This window comes from Pogona vitticeps, chromosome 2 (assembly GCF_051106095.1).
Source record: "Pogona vitticeps strain Pit_001003342236 chromosome 2, PviZW2.1, whole genome shotgun sequence".
NCBI lineage: Eukaryota > Metazoa > Chordata > Lepidosauria > Squamata > Agamidae > Pogona > Pogona vitticeps.
Window position 1 is genome coordinate 51,883,134 of NC_135784.1, and position 22,360 is coordinate 51,905,493.

At 40.7% G+C, this 22,360-nt stretch overlaps 1 protein-coding gene across 6 annotated transcripts in view; it reads left to right on the forward strand.

Annotated features, from left to right (window-relative positions):
• The window catches only part of LOC110077687 (contactin-4), a 546,252-nt gene that overhangs the window by 517,694 nt on the left and 6,198 nt on the right, over positions 1–22,360 (forward strand). For all 6 annotated transcript variants that reach the window (XM_078385216.1, XM_072989453.2, XM_078385218.1 and 3 more), the window contains 8 exons: positions 4,978–5,136; positions 5,991–6,140; positions 8,144–8,214; positions 11,284–11,518; positions 13,625–13,740; positions 15,183–15,369; positions 15,748–15,860; positions 18,978–19,146. In XM_078385216.1, the coding sequence (XP_078241342.1) occupies positions 4,978–5,136; positions 5,991–6,140; positions 8,144–8,214; positions 11,284–11,518; positions 13,625–13,740; positions 15,183–15,369; positions 15,748–15,860; positions 18,978–19,146 (1,200 nt within the window). The remainder of the gene's footprint in view (positions 1–4,977; positions 5,137–5,990; positions 6,141–8,143; positions 8,215–11,283; positions 11,519–13,624; positions 13,741–15,182; positions 15,370–15,747; positions 15,861–18,977; positions 19,147–22,360) is intronic.

The following is a 22,360-nucleotide window of genomic DNA, read 5'->3' on the forward strand; positions in this document are numbered from 1 at the left end:
ATACTCTAAGGGCAACATATTTCAACATAGCAAGTCACAATTCAAGTAGGCTGATTTGAACGAATTGCACTTAGGGAGGAGTTGAAACACAAAATAACCACTGATTCAATATACTGGGATTGAATTATCATAAACAGGATGGTTTTCTTGTAAAGAGTGGGAAGTCAGAAGGAATTCTATCCGGTATTTAAGGCAACCAGGAAAAAGAGTTTTTAGTTCATTAATCCAAAAAGCTTCCTTTTTCAACAATAAATTCATCCTCGGTCACGTTTTATAAAAGCAAGGCTGTAGTTGTTCCAGTGCAAACTTTAACTCTGTAAATGCTGAGTTTTAATAAAGTTCATGGGAAGTGGAAGTTCAAGTGGGTAAATTCTAAATTTACTCTTATGTTCAGATATTCTTAGTCTTCAGATGCTGGATGTTTGCCCTACATATAATTTAAAGCAAGGACACTCTAATATAGACAACAAAATAAAAATTACAACTGAGCAAAGAACATACAAGCACTTATTACCCAGGCTGGTAAATTCCTTTATCTGTGAACTCAGATGGCATCATGAACAATTACCATGGGCATAACAACCAGAGATATCAGTAGGCGTAGGATTGTTGTGGATGTAATCAGCAGGAGATATTTGTCAGCTATGTTTGAGGTTCTCTTGAAACCTATGATAGAAACTTCTCTACAGCTAGGTATGGCAGGGTTCACTAATAATGTGTCTGATATTATTGGAAACAGGTCTGTTAGAACTAGTTCTGAGATGTGAATGATATTGTGTAGACATCTGTTTTGCTTAGTTCTGGCTGGTCTGACAATACATGTGGGAAAACCTTGAAGTACGAGGTTTTTGGAAAAGTATGTCTGCATGTACTTCATCATTATTGAAAGAGGTTCTGGTGTGTCTCAGTGTTAAAAACTAACTTCATGGAAGATTGCCGATCAAATGTCTAGGATGCTTACTGGAGAAATGCAATAGAGATTCCTATTAGGAGTCTTAATGTAATCTTGGATGGAAAAGCTTTTTGATTGGATTTTTAAAAAATCACCAAAAAAGAAGAAAAAATCCAACACAGCAGACCACATCGGAATGCGCTGGGGCTGAAACAAAACAAAACACACACACACACACACACACACACACACACACACACCAACAGAGCAAGCCCCATCGGAACATGCTGGGGCTGAAAAACACACACACACACAAAAAAACACAGCACAGAAACATAACCCCCCCAGCCCAAACTCACCCTGCAAAACCCTGTATGTACTCACTCAGAAGCAGAAAGCAGCACCAGGCAGTCCGAAGCCTCCTCAGACGCACACTCCCTAACCGTTGGGGCAAAACAGCTACAAAGAAGCAGCCTATTCACCAACCAATGGTTAGTAATTTAAATTCTCTGCCTTTTCCCCCACCTTTCTTCTGGTCATAACTCGAAGCTCCAGTCGCAAGTAGAAGCAAAATTTTGCAGCCGGAGCTGGTCATAACTCAAAATGGTCATTAAATTGGGGCGTTCGTAAGTCAAGGCACCACTGTACCATCCCATTAGTGCAATGTATAAATGTTGGTACAGCCCAGCAAGGTGCATAGGTGGGTTTATGCAGCTCTTAGACATAAAAAAGAACAAAGCGTGCTGCTTATATACCGTCCCATAGTGCTTCAAGCACTCTCAAGCTGGGTACTCGTTTTACTGACCTTGGAAGAACAGAAGGCTAAGTCAACCTTGAGCCGGCTACCTGGGATTAAACCCCCGGTAGTGAGCACAGTTTTGGCTGCAGTACAGCAGATTAACCACTGTGCTATGAGGCTCTTCTGTCTACATCTGGAGGATACCTATCCTGATCTAGAAGATTACCAAGATAAATGGTGCTGAATGCCACTGAGGTCCAGCACAACCAAAAGAGGTGCATTTCACCTACCTAGCTCTTGGCTTACTTTATTCACCAGGGTGACCAAGACTGCTTCCTCCCAAAATAAGACTTGAACTCAGTTTTAGAATCTTGTGTATGAAAGTAGAAAGTTGTGTAAAACCTTGTCGAAAGACCTTGTCAAAAAATACAGAGGGAGATGGTTGAATCTAAGACCTCTAATATGACTGTAGTCTTACATGAAGAGTGCAAAAAAAATTCTTCCACTTATATTTTTCAAATGCCTCCAAGAAATTAACCACAAAATAGTGCAAGGCTGCAATCTTACCCATACTTATCTTGAAGTAAATCCCATTTAAATGAATGGAACTTGCTTCTGAACAGACATGTTATATGCTTGCACTGCAAGGCTGCAGTCTCATGCACATTTTCCTAGGAGAAAAGCCAAGTAAATGAAATTTTAAAAGGAAGTTACTTCAGAAGGAATACACATAGAATTACACTAAAAATAAACAAGCTTCTTTTTAAAAATGAAAGCCCGAGTCTCACATCTTATTTCCCGCAACATCTCACTTACACCTCAAAAAGTCCCGAGGGAGGAGCCACGAGCAGCGAAAACGGGGGAATTTCAGAGCTCTGGATTCCCCCGGGTTTACTCTGAGTCAGAGGACCCCTCCGGAGAAGAAGGGGGCAAGTTTCCTACAGGAGAGTGGGGCTTGTTTGCAAGTGGGGGCTTTGGAACCACCGAATCGCAGATGGCAGTCTGTTTTTTGGAAGAGTTCCTTTCCTACATGCAATCTGTCTCATGAAGTCGCCATGATGGTGAGTTAGCTGCTCGGAGTGGGAGGTATCGAGATTTATTATCTGACTGCAGAACAGAGATTAACGATCTGCTAAGCTACAGCAAGTAAAAGATCAAATCTGCTATTTGGTAACCTGATGAGAAGGAGATCTCAAGCGGCATAACTTTGTGGAGGCCTGTAATATTGGAGTTTTCTTTACTACGCCACAGCTCGGAAACGAAACCAACTTGCTCTTTTTCTTTCTTAACCCTTCCTCCCAGAGAAACTGGCTTCTCATAAATGTATAAAGTCAGGACTTAAGAACTCTAAATAACTCTACATAATTTAACCTAAGTGACTCTGTATCCGGCTACAAGGCGGTTATCACCCCCTCATAAGACTTTAAGTGCGGACTAGCTAATAAATCATCTTGCGAATCTAAGTAATTGACCTGCTGACCGCTACGGCCATGGAAGGAGGGGGAGAATCATCATCGGAACTCACGATGGATTATTTTAAGGGACTCCTTCAAGAATGTCAACTTAACATAATTAATAATTTTAAGATGCAAATTGACGAGATCAGAATGGGCTTGGAAATGACTTTTTCTGCTCTGCAAGAAAAGATCGACAGCAAGGGTAAACAACTAATCCAGATCCTTAATGAACAGCCTTTAATGTTGGAGAAATCACCTTACAGCAGGACAGAACCATCATGGAACAACTGCCGTCAGAGAAACCAGAGTAGAGAGAGAGAAGAAAAACATTCCTTTTTTTCAAAAGATGCCTAAAAAAATGAAAGGGGGGCAGGGAAGGGAGAATGTATATCAAGACTGTTCCGAAAGGAAAGAATATAAAGGGGGGGGGGGAATGGGCAAAGCTTAGGGCAGAAATTCACGACCAGGGATCATACACTATGTTGCTCCAAAACCAAACCACTGATTATATTGGGGTAAAATTAGTCAACCGAGTTGAAAATGTTTTAAAGAAATATTATAGATGGCATTTCAAAACTGGAAAACACTCTGTGAGACACATAATGTTGAGACATTAAATATGTGTGATTATAGCAGTGACAATGTTGACAAGATTAGAGAGGCCAATCCTGGTTTGATGACACTGGAGTTGATAAATAAAAATTAGAAAGGAGGAAGTTACTTGCTGAACAAATAATAGAAATCAATTGATTTAAAATATATAAGCAAATTCGGCCAGACATGAAATTTAAGGCTAGACAATGATGAATAATAAAAGTGGATGTTTTGTTCCAAGGCACATATATGGAAATATTAAATATGTGTGAACTATAAGAGTGTTTATGCTCACAAGATTAAATACACAGTCTTCTGTATATAAGAACGGAGATAATCGAGGAATGAATAGGCCTGTGTGGATATTATGGTAGATAAGTAATTTTTAAGAGGAATTGAGAAATGTTTATGATGAGAGTTAGATGGATGGAAATGCAGATGAGGGAATTTACAATATGTTTTTTTATAAATTTAGGATGTTTAGATACCTAATTAGATACACAAAATAGGGATGTGGAATATAGCATGTGCAAGTGCACACAGATATATTATTCCTGTAGTCAGAAGTTATATCATAGATAAGCTGGTATGGGAAATACCTCCCCACTGTATGTTCTGTTAGTCTTGTATGTTTTGGTAGTTTTATATGTTATTGTTTTGTAGGTATTTTGTTTTTGTCTTTGTAGGTATGTATGTTATAAAAAATAATAATTTTTTTTTAAGTCCCTAGGACATCCCTGGAATTCACATGTTTAGTGAGGGGAGGGGATTAGCATACAGATTTTGTTTCATTTTTCTCGTTTTCCAGTAGTCCTTTCTGCAAATACATGTAGACAAAAATAGCTCATAATCTAAAAGGGATAAAATGAGTTCACAAGAGGAAAAATGGGTTTACCAGTTCCTTGTTTAAAAAAAGGACAGTTCTTTAATCTGCTAAAATTATTTCATTCCCCCTAAATACAGAAAATGTAACTTTGAACATCTTTGTAAGTGTTAGGTAATTTATGTCAGACTAAACATAGGAACAAAATGCACTTAATGAAAATTCATTTTGGACACAAGGGTAACCCAAAAACAAAACACAATGTCCAAAGCAGCCCTGTGATTTTAGTGTTTGATCCATTTTATTAAGTTCCCAGCATGTTGGAAGCTCTCCTTTCAGTACCTGTTTTCTTGGAACTAAAATTTAAATTTGTGCAACTTCCTAATCTTAAATGTGATATATTTAAGTGAGATATGCTGACTCCTTCAAGTAAACTGAATTTTTAATTTGTTTTGTTTTTCTTCTGTAATAGGCCCACCAGGTCCACCAGAAGCTGTGACAATTGATGAAATCACAGATACTACAGCTCAGATATCTTGGAGACCAGGAGCTGATAACCATAGCCCCATTACAACATATGTTATTCAAGCAAGGACACCCTTTTCTGTAGGATGGCAAGCAGTTAATACAGGTAAATTAGATGCTTAACACTCACACAATACGTTCCTCTATTACCAGGTGTAATTTCAGATGATAGGAATGTGACAAATACTTGCAAAATCAGTCATTCTTGCAAAATTGCTAGACTTCTTGAAATTTTCACCTAAGTGTGAGAGAATGAGACACAAAATGCTTCTTTTTAAAAGCAACCTCTGCAATTTCTGCAGTTTTTCTGTGCATAACTAGTATATTTTCCCTTTGAGATACAAAGAGCAAGCATAGAAGAAGAAACACAAACAACCCATCCAGTGCTTCTGATGTTAAAACAGCCATGCCACAAGTTGCTATAGTTCTCACTTTGCAGGGTTACACAAAAAACATTCTGGAAAATGCAGCAATTTTCATCATTAATAGAAGAAAGCATCTCATAAGCAAAGAGGAAAAAATGTACAGTTTCCCATTCTGATGCAGAAGAATGAGACAAGTGAGGATTTAGGTCCCAAATGTATGAATCTGCAGACATGCTTAAAATGTACATCTATAAAGGTCCTTCAAACCTAGCAGATTGATCTCAGTGATTCATATGCACAGCCTGCTATTTCTGAGGGTTTTTATTGAATGGATAGCAATCCAAAATATACACAATAGTGGCACTGGGTATTAGTAAATATAACTTCAGAAATTCTAATAAGGAATTGATTAGCTTGTATTTCCTTGTATGCATTTCTCATCTTTGGCACCCAATATTAGCAAGGAAGGGGAGGGCAAAAAAAGAGAGGAGTCAGCTAATGGTTCAGCTATGAAGTGTGTATGGGCCCCCTCAGATTATTTTCTGCTGTACAATTTATTATTAATTGTTGAATTACCTGCACTTTCCTCCCCCAGTGCCTGACGTCATTGATGGGAACACATTTACAGCAACGGTGGTGGGTTTAAACCCCTGGGTTGAGTATGAATTCCGGGTAGTTGCAGCCAGCCTGATTGGGATTGGAGAGCCAAGCAAACCATCAGAGAAGCGGAGAACTGAAGAGGCTCGTAAGTAGAAGTCACAAAGGAAACACGCCATTCGGCATTTCAGTCAGTCTCTTGTGCTGCTGACAGCATCTGTTACTTAATAGAGACAGTCTGCATGTAGAAGGGAAAACCAGATTTAATAAATTGAGTGCACTTTATTTTTTACGGCTTTACTAAGGGTGTATCCGTTCCTCCTTGTACTGAAGTATGAAGACTGGAGGTATGGCTAGTAGTTTCTTTTCAGGCAAGGGTAAATATTTTTACAAATTATTATTGCCTTGATGTGCTTGTTGTGTTGATACTGTGCCCTATCTCAAAACACATTTAAAGGAGGAAAGTGTACAGATCTTGCATGCTTGTGGACATTCAACCTATGTGGATATACAACATAAATGGTTTATAATGGGGGAGGGTACATTAGGAGGTAAGGTACCCTACGTTGCATTGCCCATGAGCCAACTATGCTCTAGAAAAGCAATTTGATCAGGATAAAGCAGGAGCAAAAACATCATTTTGGTACCTTCTACAGCCATTGATTCTCCCAATGACTCAGCTCATGTATGGTAAAATTACCCAAATTCAGAGTTATTGTTGGTTTGTATCACCTAAAGCTATAATCTGAAGATTTATAGTCAGCAGTTTCATGACTATAATTAAAAGGAACCTCTTATAAGCGGAAAAAATTCAAAGCAATTTGCAACAGGTAATGTGGCTTTTAAATATGGTGTTAGTAATCTTGTTTTCAATATTGTGCATTATGTAGTCTACTGTACTTAATACATACATTGTGTATTATGTACTGTCAAAGCATCATAAAAAATCTGCTTGCAGAGTTTTATTAATATTCCTATTTTGCATTACAAGCAAGACTATGGGACTTTCCCAATTATTTTTTAATTGCATTTCCAAAACAAAGAGATTGATTTACTTTAAGATAGTGGGAGCAGGAAAACTAAGTTAAAATTACATCAGCCACAGCAAATAATGGAAATAATGCAGTAAAGGGCCAAACCGATTGAGGCGACTGCCTGCATTGGCCATTTACCCTGCAATTTGCATTGGATTGGACACAGATGAATTCAGATTAAAAGGCAGAGACTACACTTGTTAAACCTCAATGTGTGGAAGCCAGTTGTATAATCATTTCTTTGGAGAGGGATTTTTTGTTGCTGTTGTTCAGCTGGATGTTCAAATTTCCTTGCTGCTGTCTGCTTTCTGCCCAGTGTGACTGCCTGATCTGATGTTAATGGCTGCTCAGAAGGGTGTCAGTTCACCCTAACTGAATGTTCTTTATTTTGTTTCTTTAAAAAAAGTTTGAAGTGAATGCTGGAACAGAGAATTTCTAGGGCATTTAGGAAAAAAAGATCTTCTAAAACAATGAAGTAGAGATTGCCAAGTAGTACCTTGTTTTCATCTTGCCAAAGACAGCTTCTGCTGTTGGAAGTGTGTGTAATCACAGTTGTTTTGCCTCTGCCCCTGCTGACTCTTAAACCTGATTTGTAAATTGTGGATCACAGCAGATCAATCTGCATTTTCTCCACTGTGTAACCACAAGCTTAATAAAAGTTTAAAAACAACATTCTTGAGATAGTCAAATATGAAAAGAAATGGCTAGGAATAGCAAGTTTTGTTATTCACACATTTTCAAGTTGTTCTGAAACTCTGAAATTATGTGTGTTAGGGTCTATTCTCTGGAAAAGGCAATAACGCTGGGAAAGGTTAAAGGCAATGGAAAAAGAGGAAGACTGAGTGCGAACGGATTGACTCAAAGGAACCCACAGGCTTGAATTTGCAAGAGCCGAACAGGGCTGTTGAGGACAAGGACATTTGGGTGATTTCTCATTCATAGGGCTGCCAGAAGTCAGAGGAGGCTTGACAGCATGTAACCCCAAGAACAGAATATATTCACTAATGTATATAAAAAATTCAAAGTTATTAAGATAACTTCTGTGCACCAATTTTAAGTACATAAACATACTAATAACAGTGCAATAATCAATGTATTATTTGTTCTCCTTCTGCAGTTCCTGAGGTCACCCCAGCCAATGTCAGTGGAGGTGGTGGCACTAAGTCTGAATTAGTTATAACCTGGGAGGTAAGTGATGTGTGAACCCGGGGAGGGATGAACTGATAGCTCTTAAAGCCAGATGCTGCAACATATCCACTTGAAAATATTGTACCAGACAGCAAATGTGCTACAGTACTTCCAAGCTCTGTTCCTGTATAGTCTAAAATTCTTATCTCTAGGCAAGGTGGGGCAATTCAACTGTGAATGATCAAAAGATTACTTTGAAGAAGTTAAAGCAAGAACCAAACATCCGCTTTGTCAGAATCTTTCGGTGGTAATTTTTGGCTATTAAATCTCTCCCCACCATCATCCATAGGCTCCTACCTGTTGAAAGGGAGCCTCAGGGAGCCTGAAAGGGGTTTAAAAGGACACTTCCAATCAATTTAAATTAAAATTTAACATTGTAAAATGAAGACCTCATCTAGTATGTCTGCTGGATTTTTTTTTTTAAAGCCAGTTTTAATAGTCTCAGACTTGATGGCCTTGTAGGCCCCTTCCAACTTCACTTTTCTATGATTCTATGATCTCTAGTTATAAGTCTTTGTGAGGCTTGCTAGGAAGTAAACATTTTCCAGTATTTCTCTCACTGCTCAGTAAAGCTGAATTCCACTTTCCTAGAATCATTTTGTTTCACTCAGTACCTTCAACAAAAACCTGCTAGGAAATGAAAAGTATTCAGTGAAAAATGTGTTATAACAAAGATCATAATTTGAAAGCATAAGATAGAAAAGTTACTTTTAAAAAGCATATTGCAGTTTTCAAAAGGAACAAAGCTACTTAAAAGAGGCATGACAGGTACATGGCAATTCACCCTTCTTGCTCAAACACATAACAAAATTCCCCTTTCCATTTAAAAATAACAATAAAAGCATTTGAGCTTATGCTAATCCAATTGACTTCATTAGAATTTAAAATGCCCTGAACGGCATTCTGAATAAGGACATCCCCTGGAATGAAACTTTTCATTCTCTTGGCTTCCTTACTGAGACGAGATAATTGCAGGATGTGCACGGGTGACCTGAATGTGATGTGACCGCTTCTGGCACCAGACAGCATTTGCCTGCTAGTCTGCATCACACTTCAACCTGGGCTCATGCTGGAGTTCACCGCATACTCAAGTAGGTCATGTCCTTTGCTTCAGTACTAACCACTTGCTATGTCTAGGACAGTAGAAACAGCACACCAGGGAGCAGAAGAGGGTCATGCGAGAGCTAGGAAGAGTCTTTGTAACCACCTTGGGCAGTGGTTTAAGAACTGTAAACACATGGCTTCACCACCACTCCAAAGACGAATAAGGCGTTGATGCAAAAATTATGATGATTGAAGAAGTCCCCCACTCCTGCCAATAAATGGGATTTGGGGAGGTGGAAGAAAGGGCTATTTTCCTAGTCGATCCTGCTGGTAGAAAAACAAAGATATATATGTTCCTTTAACTTTTTTCTCTCGTTTTGATCACTGGTTCTGAATCACTTGTGCTTAATCATGTGCTCCAGGAACCAGTTCCTACGCAGTCATCCCAGGAAAGCAAATTCTTATTGAAGCCATATCAGTATAGGGGAGAAGTAAGAACAAGGTGCAATGAAGAAATTATTTTTTTTCTCAGTACTTTGTAAGCAAATCTCTGTTTAAGAGGTTGTACCAATGGAGACTAGACCAAAATGAGCTTCTCAGACCTATGGTCCAAATCACAGTTTGGGAGTGAAGAACTCTGGTATTCTCCCTTGAAAATCCCCCTTTCCATGGGAAATGAGTGAAGGCCATCTCACGAGCACAATGTGACAAAGAAGAGGGTTGTGAGCACTCTAGACCAGTCTGTAGATTCCCCCAAACAACCTGGAGTAGAAACAGACACTATAGACTTCCTATGATTAGAATAGTAGAATCCTGGCCTCCTTAAAAAATCCAAAGAGCATCCAGAATAGCGGTAGCTCTTCTTCCCACACATAGTTTTATAAATTATTTTGTGTTTGTTTTTTGGGAGAATAAGATTCCTTTGAATTCTGGATTATGTCTCTCAAACAATAAGAGCCTTTCAGCTCTAATCATGAACTATCTATAATGTCTTTTTCAACCCTAAGAATGCATTTAATGGGTTCCCAGAGTGTTGGTTGCATACCATGGTACAATAATTATAATGGTCAGGGATGGATGGATGGATGGATGGATGGATGGATGGATGGATGGATGGATGGATGGATGGATGGATGGATGGATGGATGGATGGATGGATGGATGGATGGATGGATGGATGGATAAAACCTTTATTGGCATAAGTGAAAACTGGACATAGTCACGGTGATTTGTTAGGTAACTACATATATAGGCATCAAGAGGGCAGAAAAGTGTTAGACATCCTTAAAGGGACAATGGTTAGTCTCCTAACAATAGTATCAAGGAAGCCTGTGACTCTTTCTACAATGTCAGTCATCTCGGCTGTCAGCATATAGTGAACTTTATCCAGATCTGACCTCCCTTCCAGCTTTAATAAAATTGGGACTATTAACCTTGATCAAGTGAAGCGAGCAGTACAAAAACATATGAACAAGGGTTTCCACCCCACCCCCCTGTTCACATGGGCAGTGCCTTTTAGAATAGTGAACTTACCAGTTACGTTCTTATCAGTTAGGAAAATCAAGCACTGGGTCTTCTAGTGATGCTGTCTTCTAAAAATCAGAAATCTTTTCTGAACTCTGTGAAGGAGTGTTTTAGAAAATCCTTTTAATGCCTGTGGGCCACACTGCATCCCCATTCCCTTTCCCTAAGTTGTGAAAGATGTTTGAAACGGAGATACCAGGATGTTTCTTGTAGAACTCTCATTCCTGTATATGACTCAGAGCTAAAAAAAAGGAACACACACAACTTACCTCTTCAGGAAAGGGCATTGGTGTAACAAAAGCAGAAAGCAATGCTCTAACGTTATAAGAGATTGAGAGGGAAAGAGTAGTACTGTAATATGATGTACTTTCAGTTGAAAGTACCTTTGCCAGAGTAAGGTGGACTATGGCTCCACTAATTGCTCAGATACCAATTTACGTTTTTGTCAGTTTGTTCTACAGAACACATCAGGCTGTTTCCTTGTTTCTTTTCTTGTTATAGACAGTACCTGAAGAGCTACAAAATGGAGGTGGGTTTGGTTATGTGGTTGCCTTCCGTCCACTTGGTACAATTAGTTGGATGCAGACCGTAGTGGCTTCTCCTGATGCTTCCAAGTATGTGTTTCGGAATGAGAGTCTACCACCATTTTCACCATACGAGGTCAAAGTGGGTGTTTACAACAACAAAGGAGAAGGCACATTCAGCCCCGTCACAGTGGTTTATTCAGCAGATGAAGGTAACAGCCTGGCCTGAAAACAGCCTAGCGATCCCACATTTGTGCTAGGCTGGCTGTTTCTAAAACAAACTTGTATCTATATTATAATCAGCACATTCCACTGACATCTATGACTGATTTGTAATAAATGGCATGCACCCAGTCTTAAGAAGAATTCAATCTCTTTTAAATGCATAACAATCATGATGATAGTCTCTTTGATTTAGTGTGTACACAGAATAGCAAGAGCATTCATTTAAAGAACACATTATGTTAAGCTGCTGAAGAAGACCTTTTGAGTCAAAACATTTTCACAAATTGAAATTTTAATTTCTGATTTTGATGCTTAATGGCACTGTGTGAGCTCTATTAAGTTTGGCAATATGCCCAGCAGTGTGTTTGTATAGTGCGTTTAAATCTGTTCAAGAGGTTGTGCGAGAATTGAAATATAGCTTTTTTCCAGCCTTGGGCCCTCCATATGTTTTGGAACCCAGCCTCCATCATGCTGGCTGTGGGATGCTGGGAACTGTATTCCAACATGGATAAAGGGCATCAGATTGGGGAAGGCTGGGATAACACATTTTCTATGTTAAAACTATTGTCTTCTGATACTTTATAACCCTGCCTCCCTATTTCCTGAAAGCATTATATTACATCTAGCTGCAAAGAATTCTCCACATTTTGCTATGTCATGGTAATGCATTAAATTTAGCTGTGAAATATTGTAAAATCAACAGCAATAAAGGGATGGCCATAGCTTAGTTACAGAGTATGGGAGATGCAGATTTAAGCAATAAAGCCCAGCTGTTAGAGCGAAGACCAAAGTCCAACTGAAATGCATGCGGGACTTCCTCTTCGCAGATGATGCAGCCATTGTTGCCCACTCTGCTGAAGACCTCCAACAACTCATGAATCGTTTCAGCAAGGCCTGCCAAGACTTTGGACTAACAATCAGCCTGAAGAAAACACGTCATGGGCCAGGGCGTGGACTCACCTCCCTCTATTACCATCTCCACACAAGAATTGGAGGTTGTTCATGACTTTGTGTACCTCGGCTCAACCATCTCTGACACCCTCTCTCTAGATGTCGAGCTGGATAAACGCATTGGCAAAGCAGCCACCATGTTCTCTAGACTCACAAAGAGAGTATGGCTCAATAAGAAGCTGACGACACATACGAAGATCCAGGTTTATAGAGCCTGTGTTCTAAGCACACTCCTGTACTGCAGTGAGTCATGGACTCTTTGTGCACGGCAGGAGAGGAAGCTGAACACCTTCCATATGCGTTGCCTCCGACGGATTTTTGGCATCACCTGGCAGGACAAAGTTCCAAACAGAGCAGTCCTAGAACGAGCTGGAATTTTCAGCATGAACACATTACTGAAACAGCGACGTCTACGTTGGCTCGGGCACGTCGTGAGAATGGCTGATGGTCGGATTCCAAAGGATCTCCTCTATGGAGAATTAGTGCAGGGAAAGCGCCCCAGAGGGAGACCACAACTGCGATACAAGGACATCTGCAAGCGAGATCTGAAGGCCTTAGGAATAGACCTCAACAGATGGGAAAACCTGACATCTGAGCGTTCAGCCTGGAGGCAGGCGTTGCATCATGGCCTCTCCCAATTTGAAGAGACCATTGTCCAGCAGGCCGAGGCAAAGAGGAAGTCACAAAAGCAGCAAAACCAGGGAGCCGGACAGGGGACAGACTGGATTTGTCTTCAGTGTGGAAGGGACTGTCACTCTCGAATTGGCCTTCTCAGCCACACTAGGCACTGTTCCAAGCCCTCCATACAGAGCACGCTACCATAGTCTTTCGAGACTGAAGGATGCCTAACAATAGCATATCATTACCACCTCTGCTTCATTGTTTGTAACACACCTGTGTGGAAATTATCAGCAATGTAATACTATGTCACGTCTTGCCCTCACCGAAGGGAAAAGATGTAGGGCTGCTCAGCAGTTGCATCTATTTCTATCTAAAGATGTGAGGAGAGAGTGATTTTCCTAAGAGTCCCCCCCCCCCCCGTATCTTTGAAACCCAAAGCTAAATTTTCCATTTAGTTCCACAAGGAAGAGGTGTGGCCTCTCAAGTCAAATCTACAGCTTACCACTGTTGTCTTTTCTTAGAACCCACCACAGCTCCATCCAGCATCTTTGCAAAAAGCCTTTCTGCTTCAGAGGTAGACGTATTTTGGTCCTTGCTGCCAGAAACTCAGAGCAAAGGAAGGATACAGGGCTATGAGGTAGGAACACAGGCAGTATCATCAGCTTGGAACTATCTGCTCCATTCAGCACCCTTATTGCTTATACTGTTTATTACTACATTTCTTCTGAAATAGTGTTATGGTCATGAAATCTCTGGTAAAACTGAGAAACTGAAAACACTAATCCATTTGCTGCCAATGAGCTTGAATGTGTGGTTGTAATTCTTACTGCATCAATGCATGTCTGTAAAACACATTTTTTTAAAAATCAGCTGTTTGTCCCAGACAGAAAATAGAATACAAAATACACAGCCACGGGCAAAGCTACATGCTGTATCTTGCATTTAAAATGTGAGTTTTCTCTGTCTCTCTCTCACACACATATGCACAGTATCTCACTCAAAAAAAAAAAGGTTTTTTTAATTAAGGAATTGTCCTTTCCTGTTGGCTTACACAGGCCACAGTATTCTGCAATCAAAGCAGTTAAGTAGAATGTTAAGGGTTATAAACCTGCCCTTCATAAAGACTCCCACAGTGTTCAGATGTGCTAATCTCTGGTTTCATTCATGGAAGGACTATTCTGAATGGCTGTGACCTCCAGACATGGAGAGAGTGGGAAGATCTGTGGATGGTTTTGCTAAAGCAAAACTCGTTGAAAGATTATATCTTCCAAGACAGAAGTCACCTTAAGTTTTGGGTTTTTTAAATAGTAAAAGACATATCAAGGCATATTGAAAGGTTTGTGCCTTACTTTACGTCTAGTAGAAACCTTGTGCTTGTGATTCAGAAAGACTCGTAACACCTCAGATCAGCCCTAATTTTAACCAGTGTTGCTGAGACCAGTTACATCATGGTCTGCAAGGTGTCACAAGAGTATGGAGGTCAAAATACTGCCAGCATCAGGAAATGTGAAATAACAGAAGCCCTGGTACCTTATTGGACCAAAGCAGGCTTCACCCGAGGAGTGGTCTGTTTGTTATTTAGACAGAAAATAAAATAAAATAGTACAAACAATGAAAAACAATGAAGTGGAATTCTGGATGGTAGAAAACAGAGGTAACTGTTTTGTAAAAATGCAGACACCCGTTTGGTCCTAAAAGACTTGTCCAAAAGGGACAAAATCCTGTTGGGGTCTCTGGAGCACAGAGCTTCCACAGATGCTGTCTGGCAGTGGCACAGAAGCTAGTGATCACCTTCATGCTGATGGGGTTTTCCACTTGTGTAAGTGGGCAGTGAATACCCCTTTTACACAAATGGTGAACCATGTTCAAAATGTGCTATTTACATATGGGGTCAAAAGAAGCAGACTTCCAGTCATAATTCTTATAGACGAGGCTCTCTCTCTCAAGTGGTCTCTTCAGTTTGGTATGCATTTGGTTTATATCTTACCTATCTCCCAGCTAACAATAAAATTGAACAAAAGAAAGAAATAAAGCAATTCTATTTAAATAAGACTAGATGAATAAATTTAATTTGTGCAGGTTAGATATTGGAAACATGGAGATAAGGAAGAACAGGCTGGAAAAATGAAAACCATGACCAATCAGACGTTTGCAAAAATCACCAACCTGAAGGGCAATACTTTGTATCACATGGCAGTCAAGCCCTACAACACGGCAGGGATGGGGCCTTCAAGTGCTATAGTCAATGTGACCACCAAAAAGCCACGTGAGTATATGTGACATATGCTACTATTTCCCAGTGTCTCTATAAAAATGGTAGCTATAAACCCCTTACTTTATTAATCAAGGTGTAGAAAATGGAAACTCCAGCTCCTGAGGAAACAAATATTTTGCTTTGGTGCAGAGCATCCTTTTCCAAGTCACCAATGTACCGAATTACCATTCATTTGCCTTTTGCATGTATTTGCACTTCATCAAGTCATATCTGACTCTGACTATCCATATTTGTCCAACTGTTCATTTACTTACCAAATATAAGAGTTCCAATTTCCTCAGACATGATATAGTTCAGAGGAAACATTAGCATTTCAAAAAGGAAAAGCTTGCTAATTAGTAACATCAGTTTCCTATCTTTTGAACTTAGCACCGAGTCAACCTCCTGGAAATATTATATGGAATTCATCTGACTCCAAGATTATACTGAACTGGGATCAAGTGAAAGCGCAGAATAATGAATCTGAGGTGAAAGGATACAAAGTAGGTAATGGGCAGCAAATAATTCAGTCATCTGTCATTGTTGTAAGACACACAGAGCTGCCACAGTACTGAACTGACTAATCACCAGGTTAATTAAGCATGAAAATGTAAATTGAGTGGGATCTGAAACTGAGTTGAACAGTTCACTTGGCTTTCTAATCTACTGTTAAAGCCAGTGGCCTAAATCTAACTGCTAGTCCCAAACAGAGCAGACTCATGGAATCTTGCTAAATGGTTAGACAACATTTATGTACTGTACATCTCCTTCTATGCTTTATAGCATAGCAAAGGCTACAACAAAGCCTTTGACTGTGTAGATTATAAGAAATTATGGGCTGTTCTGAAAGAAACGGGTGTGCCTCAGCACTTGATTGTCCTGATGTGCAACTTGTATTGTGGACAAGAAGCTACGTTAGGACAGAATATGGAGAGAAAGAATGGTTTTCTATACGTCAAGGTGTCAGACAAGAGGGCATAAAATGTTCAGTCTGTAAACAGAACATATCGTAATGAAAGACAGACTAGATTCAGATGAAAGAGGAGTGAAAAATGGTGGAAGAAACTTCCATGATTTAAAATATGCAGATGATACCATCCTACTGGCAGAAAGCAGCAATGACTTAAAATGACTTCGTGAATATGAAAGAAGTGCCAAAACAGAAGTTCAGTTAAACGTTAGAAAACAAAAATCATGACTTCAAAAGAACTACACAACTTTAGGAAGGAATCAAAATGGAGACTGCAACCAAAAAATCAGAAGATGACTGAGACTCAGAAGAGCTGTCGGAATCCAGCTCTGACAGCCTGTGGTGATGGGAGAGATCCCTGAAAGGTTCCGGAGGGAGAGACCTCTGAAATAAGGGAGACTGCAGTCAAATTGTCTGGTTCAAAGCATGCTCAGGATCATCGGCTGAAGTACAGGATCTCTGTTACAAGGGCTCACTGTCTGATCTCAGATCACTGTCCTGTCTTGTCTTATTCAGCGATGCCTGGCACCTCTTTTTATTGTATTACAGGTTACATAACATTAACTGTCAGGTTACATAACTGAATGCCATGAGCCAATAGGGCGTCGAGTATAATCTGCCCAGCATCACACCACACAAGGACATCAACGTGACATCAACGTGGTACATAAAGTAATACAACATTAATACAACATGAGTACGTGACCACAAGCATGTACGTTATGGCACGTATACCCACATTCCCTCTGTTTTTAATTTATAAAAAATAAATAAAAGAATATGTAAACATTTTCTTTATAATTATACACATCAATATGTTTGCCATCAATGGCAGTAGCTTCAAGTGGTTTCTCTTGTACAACATTAATACAACATGAGTACATGACCACAAGCATGTACGTTATGGCGCGTATGCCCACAAAGAGCAACTATGGAAGAAGTAAAAAAGATAATCAATGCAAGGATATATCACTAGAGACCAAGATGAAGATCACTCATGCTCTTGTATTTCTGATTGCCATGTATGGGTGTGAAAGTTGGATATTTAAGAAAGCTGATAGGAAAAGAATTGATTCATCTGAAATGTGGTGCTAGAGGAGAGCTTTACAATACCTTGGACTGCCAGAAATATGAGCAAGTGGTTTTTAGAGCAAATCAAGCCTGAACTATCTCTGGAGGCAAAAAATAACAAAACTGAGGCTGTCCTACTTTAGACACATCATGAGAAGACAAGATTATCTGGGAACAACAATAATGCTAGGAAAGTGGAAAGCAGCAGGAAAAGAGGAAGACCAAATACAAGATGGACCAACTCCCTAAAAAACCCACAGTCTTGAGTTTACATGAGCTGAGCAGGGCAACTGAAGACAGGACATATTGGAGATTGCTCCTTCATGGGGTCGCCATAAGACAGAGGTGACTTGACAACACATAACAACAACAACAACATTATTGATTGTACAGATCTGCTCAGTTTGGGAAGAGCAATTAGATTTAAGCCATTGACATGATTCATCAGTAACTATCTAAAGGATTTGGGAGATCATTTAATAAACATAGACTTTTTTCCAGTATGGTTCCAATCACCTTAAAACTTCATACACATATTTATTGGAATTAATGCCAACCAGTTTTCTGAGATGCAAGGATAATTTAGGCAAAATATAACAGCTAGATCCTAAGACAAAATAAATCAGCCCCTTTATCAATTTGTTTATTTCACTTCTTAAGTCAGTCAGGTTGAAGACAGTAACTGTATTTTGTGGGAGTGAATCCCATCCTTTAACTCTGGGGAAAAAGCAAGTCCTTTTGTTTGTCCTGAATACTCTACCATTAAGGTTCAGCCAATAGACCAAGTTTCTAGTATTATGAGAGAGGGAGGAAGACTTCTCCCTATCTACTTTCTCTGTACCATGCATAGTTTCATATTTTAGCGACTTTTACAGATTGATTGATTTAAAATATTTTTATCCTTCCTTTCTCCTTTTAAAAAGAGCCATTATGCTTAATGTTACTGGTCTTGCCTTTGTTTTGGTGCCTCTGCACCTTTCCCCCAACCCCCCACATGTGATGTAGCTTTGCATGGATCAGCTGCACACCATCAGGGAATTTCAGCAGCAGTCATGACACTGCTGCAATGCTACAACATGATCCTGCAATGATGCCTGGCTCTTTGCACCTGCTAAACATTTGCCTTACTTGCCCCAGGATTGTATAATGGACTAGTTTCAAAACTCAGTTCAGAACTGGCAAGGGAAGGATGGAAATCAGATACTCCTAACCTCCAGGATGAAGTATTTGGTGAAATTCTGCCGAGTGTTTTGAGCAGGTGATTAAGTGAAAAACTAATCCTGACTTCACAAAGCTACTGTGTTTTTGCGTAGCCTTACCTACTGAAAATATGGGAAATCCTTTCAGTATGCCGTTAAGGAACACTAAGAAGAGATTTTAAAAAATAAAATAAATAATGCAGTCATGATTAATGTGGTAGTCATTAAGGTGATACAATGGGTTTTAATTTTCAGGATGTTTTCTTTTTAATGGTTTTAAGAGTTGTTTATTGCCCTAGAAAGCCACTTCTGTAGTCACGATAATCTTCTTTTTCTTTTCTTTTCTTTCTCTTTCTCCCCTGGTTAAACATGTGTTTCAGGTTTTCTACAGATGGAACAGGCAAAGTAGTACCTCTATTATAGAAACTAACAAAACATCTGTGGAGCTTTCACTACCCTTTGATGAAGATTATATCATAGAAATAAAGCCATTTAGTGATGGAGGAGATGGCAACAGCAGTGAGCAGATCCGAATCCCAAAGATGTCCAGTAAGAACCTTTGTATGTATGTGTAGGTGTGTCCGTGGTCCCATATGTAAAGCACAGAGAGGGAGAAAAGTTTTTCTTCTACATGTGCACCTTCAAACTGAATTCTCAGACTGGAGAGATGAAATCTGTCCAATTTCCCCTATAAAATGCTAAGTGGCCCTGACCAAAAAGACGTTTGTACTGGCAAAACTATTGGCTGGGATTCTGTTGGGCACCAGCATGGCATAAGGTTCCACCAATGCAGTCGTGCAGAATCTCCCATGCATGCAAGCATTGGTAAACACACAAGCAGAGATCCCCCCCCTTGTGAACAGTCAATTTATCTTTATGAAACGATTTGAGTATCTCCAAGAAAGTGAAATATAAACTGCCTATTTCCATCTGTGGTGGATTGCTCAGCTGTGTACCTATCTTGATGTTGAGGTGCTCACAACTCTGCTCCATGCATTTGTAATCTCAAGATTAGACTACTGTAATGTGCTCTATGTGGGGCTACCTTTGAGATTGATGTGGAAGCGTCAAATGGTGCAGAACGCAGTAGCCAGACTTCTCAGTGGGACTAGAAAATATCAGCATATTTCCCCCACTCTGGCTGCCTTGTATTGACTGCCCGTTTGTTTCCGCATTGATTTCAAAGTGTTAATGATGACATATAAAAGCCTAAACTGTTTAGGGCCTCAATATCCGGCAGAGTGCCTCCTCCCACCTAAATCTATCCGAATCACTCGTTCTAGCCAGGAAGGGCAGCTGAGGGGCCTAACGCCAAGGGAGGCCTGGAGAGAAAGAACAAGAAACTGAGCCTTCTCAGCAGTGGCCCCTCGCCTCTGGAACAGTCTGCCTTCAGAAATTTGTCTGGCTCCCTTGCTGGGTGCTTTCACCATGTTTCACTAAAAATAAAACAGGGTATTAATTTTTGCTCCAAAAACGCATTAGGGCTTATTTTTAGGGGAAGCTTTATTTTTTTCATATACAACCATCTACATTTATTAAAAAACAGTCATGTTGTCATCTGGTTGCTGCACAATGGTGGAGGGCGGGGTTTCACTTAACTGGGGCTTATTTTGGGGGTAGGGCTTATATTACGAGCATCCTGAAAAATCATACTAGGGCTTATTTTCGGGGAAACACAGTAGGAAGGGAAAAGAAGTGGGGGAAATGTTTTTTTCAATTACTTGCATCACTTTAAAAAAAGACACCTAGAAAACTTTCTCCTGAAAGTGGAAGGAAACAGAAGGGGGCGATATGGGGAATTTTTGTGTGCTTCTCTCTTTTGTGTGCTTCTCTCTCATCAAGAACCTGCCCGATTTGGTCTGATGAACTATGACCCCATTTAACTTAATAGCAAATGAGCCTCGTGGCGCAGTGGTTAAAACGCTGTACTACAGCTAAAACTGTGCTCACGACCTGGGGTTCAAACCCCAGGTAGCCGGCTCAAGGTTGACTCAGCCTTCCATCCTTCCGAGGTCGGTAAAATGAGTACCCAGCTTGCTGGGGGGGGGGGCAATGTGTAGCCTGTATAATTAAAAAATTGTAAACCGCCCGGAGAGTGCTTGTAGCGCTATGGGGCGGTATATAAGTCCAATAAATAAATAAATGAATGAATGAATGAATGAATGAATGAATGAATGAATGTAGTCTGCAGCAATAGAAATCAATGCAGATATTAATCCTAGATACCTCCTGGATGAGCCAGACTTAGCCTCAGAAAAACAGGTGATCCATCCTCACCTTTGACTACACATTGAGATGCTGAAGGGATTCAACCAGTCGTGGTGTGTGCCAATCAAATAACAATGGTGAAGGCAGCTACTTACCTAGCCAAGTCAGCTCCTTCTTATTTATTATTATTTATATTTATTTATTTATTTGACTTATATCCCGCCCATCTGATAAGTCTATATCACTCTGAGCGGCTAACAGCAACATATATACAATTATAATAACATAAATCAAAAATATCAATTAACAAAACATAACATAAATCATAAGTAATAGATAGATAAGGAAAATCAAATGAATTAAATTAGATTAGATGCTGGCAGGAGGGAAGGCCTTAACATAGAACCATGTTTTTAGTTGAGTTTTAAATGTACCCAGGGTAGGGGCTGCGCGAATCTCAGGAGGAAGACTGTTCCAAAGGCGAGGAGCCACCGCCGAGAAGGCCCGGTTTCGCGTCTTCTCCCTCCGGGCCTCCCTCGGCATTAGGCTCCTCAGCCTCACCTCCTGGCTCGCACGGGTGGTCTGGGTAGAACTTGGTGGGTGAAGGCGTTCCGCCAAATATCGAGGTCCCAAACCGTTTAGGGCCTTATATGTGAGCATTAAAACTTTGAAGTCGATACGGAAATGAATGGGCAGCCAATGCAGTCTAGCCAGGATAGGAGAGATGTGATGGTATTTTCTCCCTCCAGTGAGGAGTCTGGCTGCTGCACTCTGCACCATCTGAAGTTTCCGTATTAACCTCAAAGGTAGCCCCAAGTAGAGCGCGTTGCAGTGATCTAATCTTGAGATTACGAGCGCATGCACTAAGGTGGTGAGCGCCCCCGTGTCGAGATAGGGCCGCAGCCTGGCAATCCGCCAAAGGTGGAAGAAGGCGGAGCGGACCACCGACGCCACCTGTGTTTCCATGGTAAGCGACGGGTCCAGGTGTATGCCCAAGCTGCGGACCCCACTCGCCGGAGCCAGGGTCGCCCCCCCAAATGAAAGAGAGCCGACCAAGCCACCAACCACGGGGGCCCCCAGCCTCAGGACTTCCGTCTTGTCCGGGTTCAGCCTCAGGCCATTCACCTGCATCCATTCCAGTACGGTCCCCAGGCAGCGCTGAAGGGACAGGACGGCATCACCTGCAGTTGGTAAAAAGGAGATGTAGAGCTGGGTGTCATCAGCATACTGGTGACATGACGCTCCACACCCTCTGATGACCCCGCCCAGCGGCCTCATGTAGATGTTAAATAGCATTGGGGAGATAATCGACCCCTGCGGGACCCCACAGTTGGAGTTCCACGGGGCCGAGACACTCTCCCCAAGCTGAACTCTCTGGGGTCGGTCCTCCAAGAAGGAACGGAGCCAGGCTAATGCCAGGCCACCGATTCCCAACTCGGAGAGCCTCCCCAGGAGGATACCGTGGTCGACGGTATCAAAGGCCGCCGAAATATCGAGGAGGACCAACAGAGACGTTTTGCCCCTGTCGGCCTCCCTCAGCAGGTCATCATACAGG